Raw genomic sequence first — 17,797 nt, forward strand, 5'->3', positions numbered from 1 at the left:
GAGATGCTTATTTAATGAACTGAGCCGTTGTATATGAAAGTGGTATAAATCCATTTTTTCATGTTTCGAGATATTTAATGGATTGAGTTTTTAAGTGTTTAAAAATACATATCGACCCCTTCCCGCCAAATAATCGTAAGCGCCAAATTAAATTCTGAATTAAGGACAGCATTTACATAATTGTATTTTTCCAACACTAAAAACTAATAAGATATAACTTTTTGTGTGCTAATGTAATCAACTACTGTTCAAGAATACATTCACATAAAAATTGTCTCCAATAAGTCTAAACACAAAAGAATACAAATTTTTTGTATAAGGGCTCGATATACATACGTAAACGTTAGGGAATTCAGGTGATAATTTTTGATTGTTAACATGTTTAATTTTAAAATGCAATAAATTTTTTTTAAATTCTCAAGGAAAGTAAATAGTAAATAGTTCTGCTCGCCTGGTTTTCTACAAACAAAAAAAAAAAAGGAAAATCCTTTTGTTAGTTTGTGTACAGGAGAAGTAGAACATTAGCGTGCATATTCAAGTTAAATATTTAAATTTCGTAAAAGCAAGTGGTCCAATACTTCTTGGGTATTTAAAAAATTAAATAGTAGCGATTTTTGTCAAAGTGGTTTGAAAATTCATATTTACTGTTTTGAAACGATTTCAAATTTTATGTTTGGAGAAAATATGCGTTAAAAGGACCTTAAAACAATTTTATTATACAATTTGGTTATTATTTGAGAATATAAAGTTTGGATTGATGTTCTGCGTTTGTCAAAATTGCAGGTGCGTGAAAAATCTGTATAAATCCGTTTCAAAAAAGGTATTCCCAATCCTTGGGAAAAAATTAACGATTTTTTCATGGGCTACCACATACAGATACCAATATTTGAAACCATTAAGTCTATGCGCTAATTGTTTTCGAACGAAAGATCATCCCTTTGGCTAGTTCATAACTTATAAAAAGAATATTATCTATATAGTGTACCTATAGCAACAACATTCATTCTATTGTCAATCTAAAGAGACCTGACTAAATCTGGAAATATTATTATTATTAACTATACAGGGTGTCCCAAAAGTAATGGATCAAACGAAATATGCTGATAGGCCAAGTTTAGGGCTCTCACAATTTGGTGAATTGTTCATCCCAAATCTTTACGGTTTTCGATTTAATACAGTTTTTGTGAAATTTCGATAAGTCCCGACTTTGCAATAGTATTTTGCTTCCTCCGCTCATAATTGATCATAATTCTTTCACAAAAACATTGCCTAATAATAAGAAATAATTAATTAAGCAAAATATTTTTTATTTCATTCGCCATTTTGCTGCAAATGAATTAACAGTTCGATGTTTTATGAAAACTCAATTTCTCACTTTTATTTCAGAGCAACAACCTTGAAAAAAATTTGTATGGTGTGACTCTGGTTTATTATTTTGAAAACTTGCCGTGTTATTGCAGAAACAGGGTCTTTCAGAGAAAAATAACAAAGAAAAATAAACAAATTTTCGCTACTGTTGTTCGTTTATTTCTTTTTGAATAAAAGCCTCGATTTTTGTTTTTTATTTTGCTCTGAAAACCTCTGTTTTTTTGCATTCGTTCTAATTTCATCTTTAGAAACTTTTATACATTTTTGAAATCTGCAATAACACGGCAAGTTTTCAAAATAATAAACCAGGATCCATTACTTTTGGGACACCCTGTATGTTTGTGATGATTATGAAAAAAATTGCTCTCGTTTGATTTGACACATTGAAGATTAAATTTCTCAGATTTAGCAAAAATATACCTATATTTAATCTTACTAATTTGTTTGTCTTTATTGATTTAATTTATATAATTTTTTTTTAATGCGAGACATGATTTATATAGATTTTAATACTAGAACCTCGCACTTCAACTGATTACACCAGAATCCAATTTAAATCAATCGACATTGTAATTATTTCTGTCTGGGTCTTCGCACTATCTGTACTTTTGTACTTGGTTAATAGTGACATATAAAAGACCTATCACACGCATAAAAAAAATCCAACAAGCTTTCTTAAAACGTACCTACAGGGTGTCTCAAGAAACTTAAGAAGATCAATACTTTTGGAGAAATGAGATAGTGACTGAAAGTAATAGTAGGTAAGGAGAAAATTTAGAAAGTCAAGGCAGGGTTTATTCGTCCAGACATGAACTTAAGAGGCCGTTTTTTTTTTTAATAAAAAAATCCATTGTCAAAATAACACATTTTCCCTGGGCCCATCTCCTCTCACACATCACATACTACAGCCCTGAGGAAAAAGCATCCAATGTTTTGATGATAATATTTTGCCGGCTACATGAGTTTATCAACTCAAAATATTTAGGGTCAATCAAGACATGCATTTAGATTGAGATTTTCTGCTTGCACTCTCTGACTCTCACACAATTTGTTTTTTTTTCCCTCATTAACATTTTTTAAAATTATAAAATTTTCCGCATTTGGTTTCAGTTTAAGTTGTGAACTTTTTCGAAACGGTTGGAATCTCATTTGGCTTTTATGCTTTAAAATTGTTTTCAAAATAACGCCTGATTTGTGTTTAGAAAAAAATTCTATTTAAAAATATTTTAAAACTTGATCACTAATGGGTTAGTAGAACGCCAATTATAGGTTTTTATTTTTGGTTTATATAAGAACGATCGAGTGTTGCAATACAAAAAAAAACACAAAAAAACATGCGAAGAGTTTATTATAAAAAAAATAAAAGATAATGGTTGTGTAATTTTTTGGACTTTGAGTTTAAAGTTTGAATACGAATATAAATACTGTAGTGCGACTAAAGACTTTCCTTATTCCAGGGGCGGACTGGGAGTTTCAGTGAATTGACAATATAAGACTATTTCCTATTAAGTTCATTTAACAAATGAAAATTGTATGCTTTATGTTAAGTATTTAACACTTACGGCCATATTATTCACTAGTTTAAAAAATACATCTGGATGTAAAGAAATTGAAATGTCAAAAATAAATCCAAATCCATAATATTCCCTATCACACAGAGAAAAAAACAGTCATTATTAACTATTTTTTTTAACTATTTCCATAGTTAAAATCGAAATAACTATTTTGGATTTGGATTAATTTTGACATTTGACAATTTATCATCCAAATGTATTTTTTTAAACTAGTGAATAATATGGCCATTATTATTATAATTCCATTGGTTAAATTGTTAAACTGAAAACAATTTACATTATATTAAGATTATTTCAAGGACGCCATCTAGTAAAAATTATTTACATTTTCAAGTTAAAATCTCAGGTTTTATGATAGCTTTGCTGACCTTTAAATTTTCGAGCACAAAGAAAATTGAGTGGAATGAATCAGACTCCAATTTTGTACCCTCTTTTATTCAAAATAAATATTATTTTATTTATTTACATCACAAGTTTTTGGATTTTGTTTTGAATTAACTTGAAAAAAACTCTTCTCTTTCCGTGAAATTATTAACTCACGCTCTTTTTTGTGTTGATTCGCTTTTTGTAATAAAAGATTCAAATGTTTTGTGCATACAAAAATGAATTTAAATAAATATTTGAAGTATGAAATGATAAAACATTTTGAGCAGGTTAAAATAAAATAGGGACTATGATTTCGCTTCTATGATTTTTGTGTAACAGTTTAAGATTTAATTCAAAATAAAAATAATTTTAATAATTTTTTATTATTTTTGTTATTTTTTTCTTCGTTATTGTTTAAGATTTAAACAGGGAAAAATAAAAAAAATATGTACCTATGTAGTTATGAAGAGAGGTTTATGCTGATAAGTACCAAGAGCTGGTAGAAATTTTTATATGAGCTTAAATCGATTAATATCAATATTGCAAGGTGATTCCAAACACATTAAACTCCCTATATTTGTATCGACCGGTTCTGAAAAAAAAATTGCAATAGCAATAAAGTGTTGTAAATGAATTGAATAAGGATATCGTTTTGATTATAATTAATATACGTAAAACTGACAATAAATCTAAGAAAACTGGGTTTTTAATTTTGTTAAAAAATACGGATAATAGAATTATGGGATTTCCATTTTTTAAAATAAAAACTGTCAATGATGTCGACTTTTCCGTTATCGTTATATTGGTTAAACCAATTTTTAATTAAAAATACAATTATTTATGTTTAGGGCATATATTAACAAAATAAAATTTTATCAAAAGAGTTCAAAACACCAGCACCAACCCACATTGCAGACCATTGATTTAAATAAATATAAATTCCTCAAATTAGAATAATATGTAAAATAAAAAATTAGATTTTAAAATTAAAACTACGTGATTATCAAAAAATTTAATAAAACTCTTAAAATAAAAACTAATAAAATTGTATAAATGTATCCTTGAGTCAGGAGACTTATGTCGTTTTCTTTCACTCTATTAAGGAGTATGACATTATTAGGGTTTTTAGGATTATCCGCGTTATATATATATAACGCGGATAATCCTAAAAACCCTAATAATGTCATGTCTTAACAACCGCGAAAACCTTAAAACTCATATTAAGGAGTACTCTAAATTTGTACTCCTTTTTCTGGAGTGAAAGAACATAATGAGAGTAATTTTTTTTTTTGTAATTGTGTGTGTGACAAGGCAAAAATTGATAATTTCCTTGAAAAAAAAATAGTGATAACAGGCCTAGGGAAAAAATTGTATGAATTGAAAAAAAAAAAAAATAATATTAATAACATATGAAGCGTTCGTTGATGAGTCTGCTTCTACAAGAAGCAGGGATGGGACTTTTTGAAAAAAATGTCGAAGTAGATTTGAACAAATAACGCAGTAGATTCATTTTTATCGCAGTAGATTTTTATATTTGTATAAATTTGTATAAAAATTAACAAAAACTCAACATTTATTTCTTTTTAAGAAAATATAACAAAAACAGATCAAAAGACAAATGTATGCATTGACTGCAATCAGAAATACGATCAAACAAAAATAATGTGCTCATAACATTTTAACATGAGATTCACGTGAACCCGAAACATTTTTGTTCGCATAGAAATTAAAAATATATTGTAATTTTCCCCCGAATGGAATTTATATTTTCGGCAAAACTAGTTCCTTGTGCGTCACCAAAATTTTAGTTAGAAAAGACCTGTCGACTACTTCACTCATTACCTGAAAAAAAAGTTCAAACTACGGGGGGTTTTCTGAACGTGAAGAACTTTCCGCACGGAACTTATAATAGGGTAAAAGTAAAATTGAAAAATTAAATTTTTTTCGGGTGAAATCTTGTTCACATGAAAATCGCTGATTTATTTAAAACAAAAGTGCAGTAGATTTTATTTAAGGCAGTAGATTTGTTTCTTGAAAAAAATGCAGTAGATCTACTGCAATTGCAGCAAAGTCCCATCCCTGACAAGAAGACGCAAGGCGCAGAAATTTATTTTTGAATTTCCTTTTGATTTTCGATTCGGTGCGTAGCGCGCTTCTACACGTAGTATTTTTTTGAAGGCGCAAATTTGACAGCTATTTTCTTTGGTTTTGTTTTTGTTTTCGTATGACGACTTCTACAGGAAGACGTAGACGCACAAGATTCACATAAGAACAAGGGAGAGAGAAAGATCGATTTCTCCTTTGCTCTCATGTGCATCTTGTGCGTCTACGTCTTCGTTTAGAAGCAGACTATGTCTTCGAACTTTAATTCTCCCTTGCTCTTATGTGCGCTTTGCGTCTTCGTGTAGAAGCGGACTTAGTTTTACTTTTGGTATATTTTTCATTATAATTCTGATCGGTTTTTTCAGCCTTATACACACTTAGTTTGATAATTGTAAAATAAAAATATTCCATCATCGCAGAAAAAAAGTGGGATTTTTTTTTTATCTGGCACAGGATTTTTTTTTTATTGATGAAGAACACTGGCTGAAAAACTTTTATTCGGGTTTCAATTCCATTTTGGAAAAAGCTAAGAATTAACGAAAATAATGGAAGAAATATATATGGCGGAGTATAATAAAATAGGAAATATAATCATAATGGTTGTATTTGTTAATAACAAAAGAATTTTAAAGAAACACTTTTCGCATTTTTCTCTTTTCAAACAAAATTTTTAAATGTCAAACTTCAATTTTCATAAGTGTGTGTGCAAATCGGTGTAAATCTGACTAAAAATGTGGAGTAAATCCGGGGTACTCCGTAGTACTAAAATTACTCCGGAGTAATCTTTTTTTACACTTTTGTGGCTTCAAAGAACACAAAACCTTAAAAAGTGCAAAAATAAGTACTAAAAGGGCATGGTATAAAAAGACAAGGTATGATCTTTAGAGCCGCCATCTTACAAAATGGGGTAATAAGGTTTTGACGTTTGGCATTTGGCAAAGCCAAAAGCAACAACAACTTCCAAGACAAATTTGTTTACAACAACAATTTCAATGGGCTGGGCTGTCAAAACCTTAAGTAGCCATAAGTTTTGACAGTTCTCGATACTGAGTTTTTTCTAATGATCATACCTTCTCTTTTTATTCCATGCTAAAAGGGTACTCTCATTGGAGTGAAAGAAAACGACATTAGATCGCTCGGCCATCCACACATAGGAGTGCACGAGGTCAAATTTGTCACACAATAGCCCTGCTCCATTGGAGGTGGTAGTTTACTACTAGTAGATGTTTTGGTTAATCTAGTGCTATCATCTACTCATGCTCTTCTTCCCGAGTAGATACGATTTGTATTGAATTCGTTGAAAGTGCGTTCCATTGAAAATCGCTAGTAAACTACCTACTAGTAGTACTTAGCCACCTCCCAATGCAACAGGGCTAATTACATAACTTATGCAGATACCAAAAATTTCGTTCTGTTTCCCCGTCATCCCAATCGCTGTGCTCGTTTAAGCCCTTCAAGCAAGAAAACGGAGTTCAGAAAAGACACTCCGCCCTCCGACCGAGAAAAACGGGGTTGCACTCACACACTTGCAACTTTTTGTGTATGAACACAAAGTCGAAGGAGAAATCGTGGTGAAAGAACCAATACATATAAAATCGGCTCCGCGGTGATTATAATTTCCATACTAATTTGAGCCGCCGTCGGACCCGTTCTTGAGCCGAAGTCGGACTCAGCTCCGCCTAAGGCGGAGCGGATTCGGACCGAGGTCGGACTTGTTTGCTTGAAGGGAGGTATCACGTAATTGTCTTTCTTATACTTGAAGTTTCGTGAACGGATGGGACGGTTTGGCCCCTGTAAGTTTTCAAGAAGTTAAAAATCACCTATTAAACTACATACATTGACATATGTATGCATACTTTCATGTACTCATAAGTCTTATATACTTGTATAATATTGAAATCTCCGATCACAATAATTTTAAAATCAAGTTCCTAACAAGCTATTAGCTTAGCTAACACTTTTCTTAATTTTATCAATGCCAAACTCCAAAGTCTTGTGCCAGAGTGTCATATCATACCCCTCAACGCGTTGGTAGCAGCGTCATTTTTACATCAAAGAGTCAACGCGTTGAGCTTTAAACTTAAGCTTTAAACTGTTATAAATAGAATCATTGCGCATCTGTTCTTATTCCACCTAAGTGACGTAACTAATTCTACATAAAAGTCTAAGAGAGTATGATTAGTATAATGTACCTACATATTGCAATTTGCAGTTGCAGTAATAAAAGCCCAAATTGTTTATGGTTTCTAAGTTGAAAGCATTTAAGATTGTATGATTTTAAAGGTCATTGTTTGAAAACAATTTATTTTTAAAGATTAAAAATAATTTCTTCCTTTATAAAGACTTTTTTTGAAAAAAAAAAAAAAAATATTTATCAATGGTTTTTGGCTTGTTTCTAATCTGAGTTCCTCTTACTAATGGCTAATATTAAAAAAAATCAAAGATCTACTATTAAAATGATAACAATGATCTTTGGTCACAATTTATTTACTACAAAACAAGATTTTGTCTATTCGATTCAAAGTCTCAAGTCTCGTCATGTATAATTTTATTATTAATAGAAGTTGGGTCATTATCTATAAAAATTTTTATCCAATAGCAAACAATCAATTACAAAACGCTATGAAACTACATTTAGAAGCCGTTGATCGTATTGGTAGCATTCCAATAATAGAAAACAGTATCAAGCGAGCAGAACACATCTATAGCAGAGTTAAAAACACAAACCGTTTATTCAACTGGTATTTTGAAACAGCAGAATCTACCATTCTTGCTGCTTTGGAATCAGTTCGACCAGCAGTAAAGCTTTTTGAAGTTCCACTCAAGCGACTGGATGGCATGATGTGCAAAAGTCTTGATATTTTAGAACAGCGCATGCCATTGGTGTACTTGCCTCCAGAAATGGTAGTTTATTGATTTTCAACACTTCTGCCTTTCATATTTTCTTATATTTAGTTTATTTTGTTAACATTAAAGATGTATTGGAATACCCGAGAATACATGTCTGATCATTTGGTAAGACCGGTACTGAAACGAGCTGATTCGGTTAAACAAATGGGACAAGCTGTTCTCGACAATCCCCTAGCTGAGTACGCTGCTGATCGAATTGATGGTGCATTTACTGTTGCTGATATGTATGTTGACAAGTATTTGACAGTTGATGCTGAACAAGATCAAGTTGATGGTAAGTTGCTATATCAGTACCAACAGGAGTTTTGTGTAGTATTTAAAAAAACAAACGAAAAAATAAACAAAAACAGCTTTCCTTTAAAAAAAAACCTATCGAAATGAATTCGAGGTTATCGCAGTTTGGAACTTATATTTCTGACTTTTGATAAAGAATTCCCAAACAAATCCAATAAAATAGCAATTATCTGTTTTTATTTACAAGTTTATTGATCGTTTAGGAGTCATTATTATTTTAGCAACAAACGATGAAAACGAAGCCAAAAAAGACTCGAACGAAAAAATTACAATTAAGGCAATACATCATGGTCAAAGGTTCTCGAGGAAGCTTAAACGACGTCTGACTCAGCGTACCTTGCTTGAGGCTAGAGCACTGAAGAAACAAAGTAAAGAAGCTATACATGTGGCTTTATATGCCGCCGAATTGGTAAGTGTTAAAAACGAACGCTTATTTTTTATAACGAGGTACATGGTACACTTATTTTAAGTTTGATGTAGATTGGTATTTTTAGTTGTTGAAGTTAAATAAGTTTTGATGTACTGTTTATAAGATTAAGTATAAAGTTCAGTTACGATTACCTCGTAAGAAACTCAAGTTATGGCATCTTCAGGGGTTTTTGGAATTAATTTTTTTGGACCAAAATTAAAGGTACTTGTCAGATACCGATTTTAGTAAAGTTGAAATTGCTCAAAAACGGCTCCAACGATTTTGTTAAAAAAAATTAAAATATAAGTTTTAAGACAAGGTGTATCTTCTAATGAAAAAATAATTTTTTGAAAATCATTATTAACGGTACCTGGCATAGAACCGTGTTTTTTATCCGATTTGCTCCGAAATTGCTTATTCGATTTCAACTAAACTTTTTGTGAAGAAGCATTTATATAGTCTTAATATAAGCCAAATATAAAATTTCGAAAAAAATAATTTTTGGATTTTAAAAACAATTTTGAAATTTTTTTTTTGAAAAATCGAATTTTCGAAAACGGAACATTGAATTTTTTTTGCAATTTTGTTTCTAGGTGTTGATTAGTGATTTCTACAAAATGGCATACCAATTTTATTTTAAAACTTTTTTTTTCCAAAAAATTATTTATAAAAAATTAGTTTTTTAAAAAATTGTTCTAACGATTTTGAAAATTTTTTTTCTAAAAATGGACCTTAATAAATCAAGTAAAACTGCATACTTTTTTTGGAGGGCAATTTGATTTCAGATTTTGTTTTATTTTTTTTTAAACGAATTTTTTATTTTTTTTTGCTTTTATTTATTTTATTACTTACATTTCCCAAATTTCTATATAAAAAGTCTTAAAAATTTAAGCAACTTGAACTCTAAGAGCAAGTTCGTGCGACCCAGTAGTGCATTTTGTTTTTTTTTTTTTATTTTATGTTATGATAATTTTGTATCAGCTTTTGAGTTTCATTTACATTAATTTGCAATAAATGTACTATATGATAACGAAATTGTACAGTTTTAATAACCTGCAAATTGATGTGTTGGTTTTTTTCGTTGATTTACCAGGTTTGCCCGTTGTTTTAACATGGTTTTAGAAGTTAAAAAGATAGAATAACTTTAATTTATGTTTACATAGTTTTTAGTATTGTATTCTGGGTAAATGTTAAAACGGATCTTAGTAAAAAAAATTATCTTCTTTATAATTTAAAAAAAAAAATTAAAACATTAAAAAAATGTAATGTTTTTCAACATGGAAACATTTGATTCGAGGACAAAAAGGTTATAGATCTTTTTTTAGTTCAATTTGTTTACGTTTTTTCTTCTTCTTTATAATCATTTTTTAGTTTTAAAATTTTTATTTTTTACATAATAAGACGAGAAAATAATCATGCAAAATCAAGTGGCTCGAATAATTAGTAATGCAAAGAAATTTTATATTAATTCTTCAAGTTTTTGTATAAACAAAAATGTTACGCATACACCACAGTGACCTACTTTTGCTTAGGTATTAAAGAAAAGCAGATACAATAATCAAACCGAATTTTTTAAAAGTGATTCAATTATTCTTTTTTGACGATGCGATGGAGCTATCATTTGTTGAGATGGGTGGATGTTCTGGAGAAAAATGGAAGCCCAGAGCTGTAACCTTTTAATGCAAAAATAAAATAGAAAACTTGTGATCCCAGGCTGTTTAGGGAAATGTTCTGAGATATAGTTTAATGCAATACAAGGTTGAGAATTCGGGGGTTAAATAAAAAACGTCCTTTACTCATGATAAGAACGTATTTCTTTTAATTTCTCATACTAAATATTTTTATATTTTATTAAGTAATTCGTATAGAATTATATTTGGATTATCTGTACGAGTTAGATAACTTATTATAATAAATCGGCTAATGTTTATTTTTTTTTGATTTTTTTTAGATTGCAACTGATCCAAAGATGGCTCTTCAAAAGGCTCGTGAACTATGGAATTATCTTAGTCAGGATGAACCTGAAAATCAAGCTCGTCCAAATACCTTGGAGCAGTTGATTGTTCTTTTAACTAGAGAATCAGCTCGTCGGCTAGTTCATTTGATAAACTTTACTACCGGAGTTGCTCAAACTATTCCCAGGTAAAACAATATAGAGCAATCAGAATATAATTTTACATTTTTTATATTTACATATCTTGCATCATAGGTCAGTTGTTCATTCATCTGCTGTGCTGCTTCACCAAATAATTCTTCTAAATGAACGTCTCATCAAAGTAAGTAATCTAATCGGAGCAAATATTATAAAAAATGCTTTTAAAAATAAAAAAAAAATTATATTATTATAAATCATTAAGATCACAAAATTGGATAAGGTAAAAGATCTGACCAAGGAAGAAGCTGAAAGCCTTATCAATAAATCTTTAACATTTTATGGCAATTTGTCGAATTTGACATCAACTTATCTAGTAAGACTTTGAATACCTTAATTTTAAAATAGCTACATTCAAATATCTTCATTTAGGAACGTGTTGCAATTTTCTTGTCGGGTCGAATTGAAGCTGAAAAAATTTCAACAACCACTACTAGTGCCCCTAGACGGAGAATTCAGCCCCGACAAAATAATGCCCCAACGCATAACAACATAAATGGAATCTACTGAGTGATTGAATTCTATTTTATATTGTTGTTTATTTTGTACGACTTATTATAGTTCTGGTTGGAAGCCCGAAAATGTTAAGCATATTTTTATAGTTTTTATTTTTAAGAAAGCTTACAATTTGTACCATTTATATAAAAAGAAAATAGTTTGAGTCTTGAAAACATACAAATATGTATAAATGAATGTGTACTCTATATACAAAAAAAAAGAGCTAAAACCCCTCAATTCAAATGAATATTTTTACACCTTTTTGGAAAGATTTATATTTGAATATGTGTTATTTTTTTTTTAAAGATGTACAAATAAAATAAAATGCATTTATATAATCAATTTGCTTTAAGAAAACATATAATTCTTTTTTCTTTTAAAAAATTTTATTATCAAAGCCGATCGAGTGGAAAATTCATACAAAAAAGTTTGCTTGAAATTTCAGGCTCGTGGAACATATCCATTCATCCGAAAAAAGAAAGGGAGTTAGTCTGTGGACTATGTTGTAATACTTTACAAGAAATTTTATTAATTCTTTCATTACCTACAGCTTCGGAATTTGGTTCAGGGCATTGACGAAATACATAATATATGAGCAAGTTTACAATCTTTGAAAAAAATAGTATGGTAATCCTCACTGAAATGCAATACGACAGGATGTAAAGAAAGTATCACAGCAACAGGAGGAAGAAAAAAATCCTAAAAATTGGCAGATACTCGTATTTATCTCCTCGAATTTGTTTAAAAAATGTTTCCAATATTAATTTCAGAGCTGGCGTTTTATCTGTTCCTGAGCATTTCACTCTCTCCTTAAACTTTTGATTTCCGATTTATCAAAATTTGGCTCTTAAAGATTTGAATATTGTTATTTTAGACTCAAGCATTTACAAAAATTCCAGAGATATGAAATAAAATGCATGAATGGGTTGCACGTTCCAGCTCCTATGAAAAAGACTTCTTGGAATATTAAAGCAATTAGGTATGTAAAAATTCATAAAAGAATATTTTTATCTACTTATATAAAAAATTTAATAAAAACTTAAAAAATAACATACAAAATCATCATCATCATCATCATATAATAAAACGGCAAACACTTATTTTGTGGTACAAAATACCCAGCCCACAAAAACCGAAGGGGCATAAATTATATACCGAACGATAGGAAATTTTATCTAGATGTGCAGAATGTATACTTTATTTATTTTTTTTTTACCGAAATAGATAAAAACAATAAATTAAAATTGAGGAAAAAAACAAAAACAAATGTGCTGAACCACGCCCTCTCCCTTCTGGAAGTGGAAACTTCTAAAAGCAAAGACGAGAACCTTCGAAGACATTCTCGAATTTCGAATAAAATTAAGTGTTGCATATTCTTAGTAGTAAATAAAGTGATTTATTTAGTGTGCTTATTTGAGCATAAATAAAAGTTACAATTGGCACTCGAATTTAGAGTGCGGGGTCGGCTAGTGTTATTAAAATTATAAAAGCTTTTTCTTAAATGGTTAAAACCTCTAAATCAAGCAATTTAGTTTAGGATTTTTAGAAAAACTTTTGAAAATTTTTCGAGCTGTTTGTTTTGAGTTTCAAAAAAAAATTAGTATTCCCTTAAAAAGGAAATAAAAAATCGCCATAAAAACAAAATTTAAAGAAAATTTATTATTCCTTTTAAAAATACTGTTTTTTTTTTAAAATATTTTTTTTAAATACTATGTACAAAAATTATTTTTGAAACGTTCTGTACAAAAAATAATGTCGTTAAAATCAGCTAAGACGCTTACGAGAAAGTCAGAAATAACAAAAAATCGATTCAAAACATAATTATTTTTATGCAGTAAACGTATTTTTCAAAATAGAAATCTTAAGAGTCGTTCTTGAAGTTTTTTTTTTCATTTTGGTCATATATGACAATTTTGATACGTACTTAAAAAATTTACTTTCGTGAAATAATAAGATCGATTTTGCGAATTCGGTGGTTCTTCACCGTTTTTTGCTACGCTGGAACAAATACAATTGAAGCCTATAATAATTTTAACTTATCCTTAAAAAAAAATCTCATACAACAAATTTTGTCTCAACCAAATTTGAAAGTGACTATTTTTGGATCTTAAATTTTTCAAATATTCTTGCAACACTGGTTTAAAATTCATTCCAACTCTTGATACCTAATAAATAAGTAAGAATCTACTCGATGAGCACCTTGCAAAAACCTATACGAAGTACGAATAGGACAAAATGATTCAACACTGACTCAGGGCTAGAATACTACTGCTGAGCTTTTGTTCGGGGATACATTATTATATTATTATATTAAAAAATGTTTGCCAATTTCAAATTAAATTCGAAGAAAATTTATCAAATAATATCAAATTGTAAAATCTCATTTATTATACAAGAAGCATTTTAACACATAATTAAAAATTAATGTGCATCAAATAAACTGTGCTATCGTAATTAATGGGAGATTATTAATAAATTCCATTTCAATAAGTGTGGTTTTAACTCAACACGGGACAAAAAGTATTTTCTTATACAAACCGAAACTATAGTAATAACATACATACAATGCAAGCAATACAGTACCCGAGTAATAGAGTTCCTATTTACATAATAAGGTTTATGTTCAACATAGCCAAATTGTTGGGCTTGGTGAATTTCACAATATGCCCTCATTATCGAATCCAATTTTCCTATCTAACAATGATAATAACAACAATATATAAAACCATTTGTCTTATTATATACTTCCTGCTTATAACGCGTATAGTGAAAATATACATTATAGAACAAAATTTTCTAATACAAATTTTGGATTTTTGTAAATTATCAACAGTATTTGCTTTCATGGTAGTGTTTTTGATATCTCAATTCGTTCGACGTCATAAATTTGCGTATGTTGTCAACAAATTCATGGTAATTTTTTCTCGGATCACTGCAATGACCGGCGATTTGAAACTATTCGGAATCGAATTCTATGTTATTATTGTTTTGCGAGTTATAAACATATTAGTCGCTTTCGGAGCTGATTTCTACAGAGTTACAACATTGCCAGAATCAAATTTTAAAATTGTTTTTATTCAATGTTTTTTTGGCTACAATGTTTGGGGTGGATTTTTAATGGCAGCTAATGCTTTGTTTTTGGGATTTATTACATTGATGGGAGTTTATCGAAATATCGGAAATCATATGAAACTCTTTGCAAAACGTATCGAACAAGCAGAAACCCAGCCAATGTCAAAATATCGTTGCATGGAAATGTTGTGTAAATTTTCTGACGAACTAGATGAATGTTCTGCAATATATTCGGAAATATTCGATTACACTCGAAAATTTTATCGATTATTTGAATATTGTGCATTTTTTACATTTTCCTTGATGACAATTAGTATCATTCGAAATATTCATGTGGTATTCTTGCACTATGTGAAATATAAACAAATTGTTTGGTGTTCGTTGATGTTTGTAACATTTAAGTTTTTCGATTTCATATTTTTGCCATTGGCAGTCGATCTTATTATGGTTGAATCAAGAACTCCGGAGAATTTTAATTGGGATTGTATGTTTCCAGGTGTTGATTTACGTTGGGATAAAAGTGTAAGAAGAATTATTATATTTTAATTTTTTTTTTTAAGTAAAACATTTTTTGCAGGTTGATCAGTTTTTAAACCAGCTTAGACTTGAAGAAGTTAAATTTGATGTTTATGGATTATTTGAATTGAATAATAATCTCTGTTTATGGATTCTTTCAATGGCAGTTACCTATATAACAATTCTTATTCAACTAAGTATGATCGGATTTATATAGGTTTAAAAAGTAAAATAAGTAAAGGAATTGTTTAGAAATGTTTAAAATTTACCAATTTGTTTTTAAACTAAAATTAAGCTCAATAAAAAACAGTTTGTATCAATATTTGTTTCAATAAAAAAAAGTTACGCATACACCCCCGTGACCCTATGAAATATTAAAATCGATTTGTAAAAGTAAAAAAATAAAACCACAAAAGTTAACAGTTTTGAAAATCAAAGTCATTATTGAAATCTTTTAATATCAAGCCAACAATATAAACATGAACTAGCAATACTTAAATCTAATTTTATATCAGGGTCAACAATTCATCAGTAAATCAGCCAAAGTTTCACAGATCAATAAGAAAAATTACAAAGTTCCTGGCGCTGGATTAACATTAACTGCAACAGCAGATTGGGTGTGTCCAGGCAATGGAGCAGCATGTACAGCGCCTAAAGTCTTAGCGACATAAGTTGCTCCAGGTACTCCAACAATAGACGCAACATCAATATTGGCAGCAACTGGTACACTTGCACCCCATCCAATAACAATTGGACCTTGTTGTAAAGTTGGACCAGCACCAAGAATCACAGATGATTGAACTCCCATGGTAACGGCCAACAAGACTACGGCAGCAATGACGAACTAAATTTGAATATTTAAGTTATCCTTTAAAATATCCTTTTAATCCTGATCAAATCATTTCAACTTACCTTCATGTTGTGTTTTTTTGTGTTGAAAGGTAGACTTAAAACTGAAAAGCTTTAGAAGAATTCTGATTTGATAACTGAAAGTAGATCAACTTTTATACTTTTTTGTAGGTAGCAAACATTTCAACTTACAATCGCATAAACATAACAAGATTATACATTTTATTTAGACACTAATGGGAATTGTTTACAGTTCGAAACGTGTGCCAAAGTAGTATTGATATGTTTAATATAAAAAAAATATAAATATGAATGCTGACATGATAATCGCAATGACAAGAATGTAATAAGAATTTGTAATTAAATTTTTAATAGCTCCACATAACTGTTAGAGAAATTAATTTCTTTATTGCAAAGAGATTTTTTTATAAGCTCAAGGCTAATGTATCTTGATGGATATTAAATAAAATGTTATATCAGATTTTAAAACATTGTAATTTATTAGAACCAAGCCTGTTTTGTGGGTCAATTACAATTAATTTCCAGGGTTTAATTGGGTAATGTAAGCAGCTCTTTTTTAATTTTAATTTATTAAAAGTTATTATTAGCAACGGGTTAGTTAATTCTTAAAGGGTCTTAATTAAATCACTTGGTTATATGTAGGTACGTTTAAAAATAAACTGTGACCAGTATTAAAGAGAACAAAAAATATTTTATTTATTTTGAATTTATCATAAAGAATGAATGGAAGTTTGTTTAAAGAATCTCATTTCCCAAGCTTCACTTAAGAACCTTTTAGGATCAACTAAAGAAAATATAATAAAATACATAAAATGCACGACTTAAAGCAACTCTAATGTTAAAGCTTTTAATTCAAGAAAATTAGGGAATTGATATTTTCAAGAAATTAAAAAGTAAATAAAAAATAAAATCTGTTTTTATAATTAATTAAACACCGTTTTTCGAAAAACCAAGTACCTATGCGATTTTATTTCTTGTATAAAAATGTATTTTTAGAAAAAAAATTTGAAAATCGTTAGAGCCGTTTTTTAAAAAAATAATTTTTTGTATACAGGGTGATTCAGGAGTAATGTGCCAAAAAGCTAGAGCGTGTAGGTTAGGTCGAGACAAGAAAAAAATCGTATGGGAGGGGGGGTCTATTCCCCTTCGTTTAGCGGGGAGGGGCAATTTAAAAAAAAATTTACTTAATTTGGAAAAAAAATTATTAAAAATCAACGGTTATAGTTACAATAACGGGCTATACTTTTTTGTAAAGCCAAAACATTAGTCTTTTACAAAATTTTTAAACAAAGCCATTTTATGGCACAGTTTTTGAAAAATTAATTTTTAAAATCAAAATTTTGAAAAAAAAAAATTGGAAAAAAAAATTTCAAACTAATTTTTTTCAAAATTTCATGTCATTAAGTATAAAAATTTTCTAACATTTTTCGAAAAAAAAATTTGGTATGCCATTTTGAAGAAATAATTAATTTACACATGGAAACGTAATTTCAAAATTTTTCACAAAAAAAAATTGATTTTTCAAAAAAAAATCTTGAAATATTTTTTAAAAATCCAAAAATGTATTTTTTGAAAATTTTCTAAAACTTTAACTGTATGTATTACCTTTATTTAAACGCTTTTGTGTAAAAATTTTGGTTTAAATCGGGTTAGTTTTGTACGAGA

The 17,797-nt window shown here is 29.2% G+C and overlaps 2 protein-coding genes across 6 annotated transcripts; one reads left to right on the forward strand and one right to left on the reverse strand.

The window, feature by feature from the left end:
* The first annotated feature begins 2,461 nt into the window (after nt 1–2,461).
* Nucleotides 2,462–12,031, forward strand: LOC129914517 (lipid storage droplets surface-binding protein 1). Of its 5 annotated transcripts, none has more exons than XM_055993810.1 (8): nt 2,462–2,615; nt 8,011–8,315; nt 8,367–8,595; nt 8,819–9,024; nt 10,976–11,166; nt 11,234–11,300; nt 11,382–11,492; nt 11,549–12,031. In XM_055993810.1, exons 1-8 carry the CDS (start codon nt 2,612–2,614, stop codon nt 11,684–11,686), a joined length of 1,251 nt encoding a protein of 416 aa, XP_055849785.1. In that variant the 5' UTR covers nt 2,462–2,611; the 3' UTR covers nt 11,687–12,031. The 5 variants fall into 5 exon arrangements, with proteins under 5 accessions (XP_055849785.1, XP_055849784.1, XP_055849786.1 ...); XM_055993809.1 differs by lacking the exon at nt 2,462–2,615 and adding an exon at nt 7,169–7,204; XM_055993811.1 differs by lacking the exon at nt 2,462–2,615 and adding an exon at nt 7,181–7,204 and having other exon boundaries at nt 8,837–9,024.
* A 3,669-nt stretch (nt 12,032–15,700) lies between these two features.
* LOC129914522 (adult cuticle protein 1-like) lies at nt 15,701–16,268 on the reverse strand. Its single transcript, XM_055993821.1, has 2 exons — nt 16,175–16,268; nt 15,701–16,106 (listed from the first exon to the last, which is right to left on the reverse strand). Exons 1-2 carry the CDS (start codon nt 16,178–16,180, stop codon nt 15,831–15,833), a joined length of 282 nt encoding a protein of 93 aa, XP_055849796.1. The 5' UTR covers nt 16,181–16,268; the 3' UTR covers nt 15,701–15,830.
* Between the last annotated feature and the right edge of the window lie 1,529 nt (nt 16,269–17,797).

Source organism: Episyrphus balteatus, chromosome 3 (genome assembly GCF_945859705.1).
Source record: "Episyrphus balteatus chromosome 3, idEpiBalt1.1, whole genome shotgun sequence".
NCBI lineage: Eukaryota > Metazoa > Arthropoda > Insecta > Diptera > Syrphidae > Episyrphus > Episyrphus balteatus.

Bases quoted from the DNA above. Each gene is read 5' to 3' on its own strand.
- LOC129914517 (XM_055993809.1), top strand. The intron at 8,316-8,366 runs GTAGTTTATTGA...TCTTATATTTAG, and splicing joins TGTACTTGCCTCCAGAAATG to TTTATTTTGTTAACATTAAA. The intron at 9,025-10,975 runs GTAAGTGTTAAA...GATTTTTTTTAG, and splicing joins CTTTATATGCCGCCGAATTG to ATTGCAACTGATCCAAAGAT.